This window comes from Enhydra lutris, unplaced genomic scaffold, assembly GCF_002288905.1.
Source record: "Enhydra lutris kenyoni isolate GAN:26980312 unplaced genomic scaffold, ASM228890v2 scaffoldscaffold66, whole genome shotgun sequence".
Taxonomy (NCBI): Eukaryota; Metazoa; Chordata; class Mammalia; order Carnivora; family Mustelidae; genus Enhydra; species Enhydra lutris.
The window spans coordinates 6,224,230-6,232,619 of NW_019154150.1; the positions used below are offsets into that span (position 1 = coordinate 6,224,230).

At 42.0% G+C, this 8,390-nt stretch overlaps 1 protein-coding gene across 6 annotated transcripts in view; it reads left to right on the forward strand.

The window, feature by feature from the left end:
- The first annotated feature begins 4,830 nt into the window (after positions 1–4,830).
- The window catches only part of LOC111159036 (cytoplasmic linker associated protein 2), a 180,887-nt gene continuing 177,327 nt past the window's right edge, over positions 4,831–8,390 (forward strand). For all 6 annotated transcript variants that reach the window (XM_022521405.1, XM_022521400.1, XM_022521403.1 and 3 more), the window contains exon 1: positions 4,831–5,053. In XM_022521405.1, coding sequence (XP_022377113.1) covers positions 4,859–5,053 — 195 coding nt within the window. In that variant the 5' untranslated portion in view covers positions 4,831–4,858. The remainder of the gene's footprint in view (positions 5,054–8,390) is intronic.

The following is an 8,390-nucleotide window of genomic DNA, read 5'->3' on the forward strand; positions in this document are numbered from 1 at the left end:
ACATACATATTGCAAATGCACCATGTACTAATCTTAAGTACAGAACTTGCTGAATTTTTTTTACCTATGCGTATTTTGTTATAATTGAATAAGGAAAGGGTTAAGGGTTAGTCAGGGAAAGGCAGGGGGACCCTGAAACTATTCTTAGCAAGCAGAAGTGCTAAGTCAGAGTGAAGGAGAGATAAGGAAACAGACCACCTGGCCCTAAATATTAGGGAGTATTTTTTTCTTTGGTGGCTACATTGTATCACAGAAAGTGGCCAAAACTCAAAGAATTAAGTCATTAAGGGTGTTATCAATACTCCATACTCAAACCAAGACGGCACACCAAGAAGCTCAAGGCCACAAGCTTCCCGGTCAGTTCTCAATAAAGACTGCCTGTCACTAAAAGCACTCAGTGGCAACCCATTTGGGACCCCTTTCACTCTAGACAGCTGCTTCTTTGCTTTCTGCTCTCACCTTCACTTAACAAACTTTCACTTCACTTCACCCTTTAGTGTCTACAAGATTCATTCTTTGACTTCGTGAGACAAGAACCTGTAATCCAGTAACATAATCACCTCTCGGATCAAGATGCAGAATGTTCCCTCCTACTCGGTATCCACGGACTCCCATTCTTTGTGAAAACTTATATTACCATTAGTAAGTTTTCCCTGTATTGGCACTTCATAGATATAGAATCACTCTTTTGTGTCTCGTGCTCAACATAGTTTTTTGGGGACTTATCCCCATTGTTGAGTCAATCAGTAGTTATTTTTTATTGTTTTGCAGAATTCCATTGTATGGGTTTATTTCCAGTTGGTAGGCACCTGGGGTGTTTCCAGGTTAGGCTATTTTGAATAAAGCTGCTCTGAACATTTGTGTACATACTTAACCTCTGAGGAGGGATTGATCTACCTTTGGTAAGTCATCTAATGCCCCTCTCCCACTCTAGTATTTTAACATAGTGCCCTATTTGATGAGTATTTATCGAAGTATGGTTTCAAACTAGCAGTGATTTGTCTCTTAGTCTTCAAATGGAAAATAAGGTTCAGTGTCATAATAACGTCTGCTCATAGTTTCCACTATCATCACAAATAATGAACAAATAGGTCAGGAAGTCAGTCTCCTGTACTTAAATGCTCTATTTCGGTCTTGTTGCCAGTTAAAAATAGACTTGTACTACCAGATACATTTTAGTGACTGATTATGAAAGAATGTAGATATTTCCTATGCTGTTTTTTTCCCAAGATTCCTACCCATTTCCTTCTTCTCCTTATCTTTTTCTTTTTAATAGTAATTCAGACGGGTGCCTGGATGACTCAGGCGGTTAAGCATCTGACTCTTGGTTTCAGTGCAGGTCGTGATCTCAGGACTGTGAAAACGAGCCCCACATCAGGCTCCACACTCAGCACAGAGTCGACATGAAATTCTCAGCCTCTCCCTCTGCCCTTCCCCCTGCTCACATGCTTTCTAAATAAATAAATAGATAGATAAAATAGTAATTCAGAGAAAAGTAGGTTGTAAGTGGAAATATTATAGAGAAACTCAAAGAAAGTCTATGTCATGCAAGGAGTGTTATTATTTTGGTAGTTAATTTAAAAAATTGTTTTCATCTTCTTTCCTTTAGGATTATGTATTTGGGAGACCATAGAAACCAGACATCCTCTGTTTTAATCATGCATCTGAAATCATGAGACAGACTGGAGACTTAACCTCAGAGCCTCAGCTTTTTTGCCTCTAAAATGAGGATTCAATACCTTCCGTATGGGATTGCTTGGAAGAGTAAAAGACCTAGCATAAGTGAAGCTGAGCTCTTCAGGCAACAGCCTTTGTAAAACAGTTCTCATTGGACCCTTACCTTCTTCCTACATGAGCTGCTGTTTGTGTTTCCTGTTCTTTGTCTCTCTGAGAACTTGGGTTTTATCAGGTTATCTGTCTGCTAAGTTTTCTAAACTGTGTGCTCAGGCACCCCGGGGTGCTGCAGCAAGCTCACCTAGAGCAATCCAGGATATTTTAAATTTTAGAGGGAAACCGTATACCTGGTATCTTTCAGACATGATGTGAACTATACTGGCTCCGGAAAGTTCACAGTTTCAACATTAAATTGTGGTACATGTCTTTCATTGATGTCATATCTTTGCAAGGCTGTTTTCTGTGCAGCACAGAAGTCCATGTACAACAGAATGAAGATGGCAGAATCAATCCCATCTGAATTGTGGTTTGAGAAATTGCACAGTGCCAAGAGGTACAGACATTTCATAAGTACCTAAGTGTGGTTATTGGAAAATAAAATTAAAAATGTGTTTTTCTCTGGGCGCCTGCGTGGCTCAGTGGACTGAGCATCTGACTCTTTCTTGTTTCTGCTCAGGTCATGATCTTATGGGTCACGAGATTGAGCCCTGCCTTGGGCTTCACGCTCAGCATGGATTCTGCTTGGGATTCTTTCCCTCTCCCCTCACCCCACCCCGGGAATCTCTCTCTTTCTCTCAAATAAATAAATCTTTAGAAATGTATTTTTCTCAATTTCTGTGTATTATTTTTCATAAGTCTACTAAGATATGAATACTCATTAAGTTGTTTGGATCTTACTATTCAGTAGGTGGTATTTCTTACTTTTTTGTTGTTGTTGTTGTTTAGAGGTGTGTAAAAAAATGACTGAGATACTAATTGCTGTGAACTAGAAAGTCTGAGAACTTTCTGTTCTAATGATGTTTAACCTATGATAGACAACAGTGATATAGAGAAATATGTAGATTTTATATTTTATAGTATTACAACAGTCAAGACTACATTTTTTTAAAGATTTTATTTATTTATTTGACAGAAAGAGATCACAGGTAGGCAGAGAGGCAGGCACAGAGAGAGAGAGGGGGAAGCAGGCTCCCTGCTGAGCAGAAAGCCTGATGCAGGGCTTGATTCCAGGACCCTGAGATCATGACCTGAGCCGAAGGCAGAGGCTTTAACCACTGAGCTACCCAGGCACCCTAAAACTACATTTTGTAGATAACCTATTCCCCAGGAATCCACTTCCTTAATTAGTTAATTCCTATGTACCCTCAAATCTCAATTTAAAGATAACCTCTTGTAGGAAGCCCTCCCTGATTAACAACTCCCCTACTCCCATTCTTGGTACTTTCTAAATAAGTAACCTCTCATCTAGGCTTCCCAAAACCGTTTGCTTATTCCACTGTAGCATCCTGGAAATACTGATTTTTTATTTTTATTTTTATTTTTTGGGGGGTCTCTATTTGAGTTTGTAATGGGTGGAGATTTAAGTGAATTTTGTATCAGTGGACTCTGGCAATGTCTGGCATGTAACAAGTGCTCAGAAGATATTTGTTGATGAATTAACAAAACACACACAGGTGTATATGGGTAATAGTAACCAGAGTTTACCAAGCATTTTATAAGTACTTCCAGCGTTATTCAAATGCCACAGTATTATCATATAACTTGAAGACTATTTACTTTTCTTATGACTTAAAGATTATCTAGTGTGATCCCCGAGTTCAGAAAGATGAATGGAGGGCCAAGAGCAGTGGTCACTTTTGGTTATAGGAACACTCACTAAAATTTCTAAAACTAATAATCTAACCATACTAAATTGGGTGGAGAATGTGGAGCAACTGGAACTCTCAAGCTGGTCAGAGTGTTAAGATAGTCCAGCCACGTTGAACAACAATTTGGCAGTTTCTCCCCAAGTTAAATACATGCGCGTCTGAAGACCTAGTAATTCCAGTCCTTGGTGTTTACCCAAGAGAAACGAAAACATGTGTCGACACCATGACTTATACACTAACGGTTATAGCGGCTTTGTATGTAATTATTAAAAAGCTGAAAACGTAAAAGTCTATACACAGATGAATGGGTCAACAATTGTACTGCTTCCATACCATGGAATTCTACCCAGCAATAAAGAAGGACTACTGAAATACCAACAGTACTGGGTGGATCTCGAAACATTACGCTAAGGGGAAGATGTCTGGCTCCAAAGACTACAGACTGTATGAAGTGATGTGATGTTAAAGAACGGGGAAAACTACGCTAAGGTAATAGAAATTAGATTAGAATTGCTTTGGAGGGAGTGGTTATTGACTGGGAAGTTCCTAGAACTTATCAGAGTGGTGGAAATGCGCTATATATTCATTGGTGCTGTCGTTACCCTGGTGAATACATTTGCCCAAAACTCATGGGCTGTACACTTAAAATACGTGTATTTTATTCCATGTAAATTAAACCTCGGTTAAAAACAAAAAGAATTACATGGTGACCCAACCGACGATGGTGGCTGGAAGCAGGAGTCATGGTGTTCTACGAGGAAGTGTATTCTTACAAGGTTAAAACAAAAACTAAAACAAAAACAAAAAAACGAGTGTGGAGATGGGGAAGTGGGATTTCCGAGTGCCAGAAACTTTCCCAGGTACTGATTTCAAGCAAAAGAAAACTTCTCTATTTTACAGAGTGAGGGAAGGACGCTGTGATAGTGGGTGACCGATATGGGCCAGTCTCGTACAGGGGTGCTGACCCAGTTCGACCCCAGCTCCCGCCAGGGGTCCCACTTCGCCCAGATGATTCCTCCCGAGCAGCCGCCGCCGGGAAGCGGCAGCCGAGAAAGGCGGGCGCTCGCCCGCGTCGCGCTGACGTCATGCGCGTGCTGACGTAGCCGGCGGCCGCGGCCTCTAAAGCGGGCTGGGTGGCGGGGGGCGCCGAGTTTGACTAGTTTGGGGGCCGCTCAGCGCCTGGCGCTAGTCCCGCCGCGTCCCGCGAGCCGCGCGTCGGCCGGACCGAGCGCGTCCCGCCCGTTCCCGCGGGGACCCGCACTGGCGGCTGGGCGGCGCTCGGCAAAAGTTGGTCGCTCCCGGGCGGGCGGGCGGCCATGGAGCCCCGCAGCATGGAGTACTTCAGCGCCCAGGTGCAACAGAAGGACGTCGGCGGCCGTCTGCAGGTCGGCCAGGAGCTGCTGCTCTATCTCGGCGCCCCCGGCGCCATCCCGGACCTGGAGGAGGACCTGGGCCGCCTGGGCAAGACGGTCGACGCGCTCACCGGCTGGGTGGGCTCGAGCAACTACCGGGTAAGCGGCGGAGGCGGCGGCGGCGCGGCCGGGGCGGGCACGCCCTCTCCGGCCAGCCCTTTAATCCCGGACGTGCGCCAGCAGCCAGGCGAGCCCTCGGGGCGCGCTGGGCGCCTCGGAACCGCCAAGTGAAGGGGAAACCTGTTGGCTCAGGGGTCCCTGGACGCGAGCCGGGGACTTAGTTTCCACCAGGACCAAGTTTTCCCCAGTTGTGAACAATGACAAATTCAGCGATTCCGTGACACAGTGCGGATTTTTTTGGCATTAGGACACAATGTTTAATCACCTATTTTAAAAAATCATCGATGCTTTGCATACATGAAGTGATTGAAGACTGCATTTGTACCTACCTTGTAAGCACTATCTAAATAAGGACGGGACATTAGGATACAATTTTTAAGTTCAAAAGAGTGTGTCAAGTTGATCCCTTTTAATTAGTGCTTTTTATCCTACTTAATCTTGTTGCTTTTTTTCTTTTATACATTTTGAGTCTGGAAGGTTGTGCTCTTCGTCTCTAAGGGATCTTTAGAGCTTAATCGGGTGCCTGATTAAGTTACCGTTAATCTAATACAAAGATGCTGACCCCAGGGCATCATGTATTTGTTTTTCATTTATTGTCTACAGAAAGCAGTTGAACGCTCCCTGTTAATTTGTTTTGCTGCACTTGAAGACTGACTCGGATTTGAAACCTGTGTGCTAGTAGGTGACCTAGTGAAACGTGTCTTGGTGGGTTAGCTGATGATGAAAAAATTCCGAGTTCCGAGAAGAATGAGTGTTTTTGAAGAGCTGTTAGTAGGCAGGCTGTAATATAGCTAGGTTGAGAAACCCGGTAAATGTTCTGTAATTAGCCTGCACTGTAGTTTTTAGCAGTTATTTTTCTTTCTAGTCTTCTGGTGGCAGTGTTGCTTTAAAATGCTGGCTCAAATCTACAGATGAAGTGATTCTTCTAAATAATTTATACTAATAATCCTGCAAATAGGCTGTACTTTGAAAGCTGTATTCTCATAGAGTAGAAAGTCAAACTCTGCATTTACTGTGCAGATTTAATGGCGAAACTTACATGAGTTTTGGAAGGGGTTGACTTTTATGAAGATAATAAACCATATGGGAATTAACCAACTTGATGCTCTGTTACATACTATTGCATTATTTTTCTTTTTAAAATATTTTAGAAAATGTTAATGTTTAATACTATATCAGTACGATTTGGGAGGTTACTATTTCTTTGGGAGAAACAAGCTAAATTTACTTACACTGTAAGGATGTATGCACACTCAAGATAATTGATTTTATGTTGCAACATAAGCTGTTATAGAAAGCTTTTCCGCAATGCTTGCTTCCCTTCCCAAGTGAAGGGTGTTACCTTCTATGCTGGCCATAGGGTGTTCGCTTTGCCACAGGGAGTTGGCTTTGGACCGTTTCACTCTTCAGATGTACCATCATGTCACCTTCTGTGTTGGCCATGGTGAGTTGGCTTTGGACCATTTCACTCTGAAGATGTGCCATCAGTGCATTTGAACAGCCCCATCTCTTGAAATACATCTTGTGGCTTCTGTGATACCACAGTATCCCAATTTTTCTTTAATGTCTTTAAGCACTACTTCTTAGTGCTGTATTTTCCTTTCAGTTGGTCCTTAAGAATTAGAATCTGTCAGGAATCTGATGCAGGTTCTCATCTCCTTACTACACATTCTCTCCATGCTCCTTACTAGATACTGTAGTCTGAGACAGTTTGCACAATCAGAACAAAACTGCTGCAGGCTTCTACAACCTTATCTACACACTCCCTTACAGCTGTACCATATGTTCTACCTTCTTCTCTGTTTCACTTACTAAATCAGTCCCTCTACATGAATGGTGGATTCCATAGTCTCTTGCCTACTTAAGGTTATTAATTCATCAATTCTACTTTCTCCTTCTTGAATCATTAGTTCTCTTCTTTCTACTGAATGCTGTATATAAATTTTCTGATGTTGTTAGAGGGCATTTGGGTTAGTTTCCTGTTCGGGTATTAAAAACTAAGTTATCAAACTAGGTCATCATTTTTTATCCAAGGTGCAATGACACATATTTAAGTCTTTAAGAAAAAAAGTGTATCATGGAATTTTTTTGAACATGCACAAAATAGAGAATTGTACTTAAATTTCTTTCTTTTTTTTTTTTTAAGACTTTATTTATTTATTTGACAGACAGAGATCACAAGTAGGCAGAGAGGCAGGCAGAGAGAGAGAGGGAAGCAGGCTCCCCAATGAGCAGAGAGCCCGACGCAGGGCTCAATCCCAGGACCCTGAGATCATGACCTGAACTGAAGGCAGAGGCTCAACCCACTGAACCACCCAGGCGCCCCTGTACTTAAATTTCAAATTATGCTGAGCAAAATATAATTTTCTTCAGATTTGATAGTATCTTAGAATTTGAGTATCTTAATAATCATCATTACTTCCAAAAATTTGAGTGATTATACTATATGCTGGGTATTGTTCTAGATACTGAAGATCCAGCTATGAGTAAGACTAATAAAGCTCATTCATTTAGCTTCATTTGGATATTTATTGAGGACCTACCATGAGCAGGCACTCTTTCTAGGCACTTCAGATCCGGTAGTGGGAAAACCAAAATCCTTGCCTTTGTGGACTTAGATTCTAGTGGAGGTAGAGAAATACACAAAGATAAATAACTAGAACTATAGTATGTTAGAGGAGGTAAGTGCTTTGGAGAAAAAAGCAGTGAAAGTAATAGGGAGTGTTGGGCAGGATGCAGGTAGTCAAGAAAGTGAGGTGAAATTGGGTATGATGTGAAATAAATAAAGGAGTGAAGAATGATTTAGGCAGAGGAAACTGCAAATGTGGAGGCCCTAGTTCTGTGGAGGAACATAAAGAAGGACAACATGGCTAGAATTTATAAGTGAGTGAGGTGTTAAGAAGGACGAAATTGGGGGGCAGGTGGAAAGAGCCTTACAGGATTTTATTCTAAGTCATTGGAGGATTTTATGTGGAGGGGTGGCTGCTTTTTGGAGAGTAGACCATAAAGGAGCAACAGAGGAACCAGAGAGATGATGGTGGCTAAGACTGGTTTGGTAGCAATGGCCAGGTTGAGAAGTGGAAGATTTTGAGATACGCTTTGGTGATAGAGCCAACTGGACCTCCTGTCAGGTTGAGAGAGAGGAATTAAGGATAATTGCCTTTCTCAAGTGCCTGTCATATACTGGGCAAATTGATGGAGGAGTTTACTTAAAAATCAAAGGAATTGGAATTTCTTTTTTTTTTTTTTTTTTTTTTTAGAAAGAACAGGCAGGGGGCAGAGAGAAAGGGAGAGAGAATCTTTTTTTTTTTTTTTA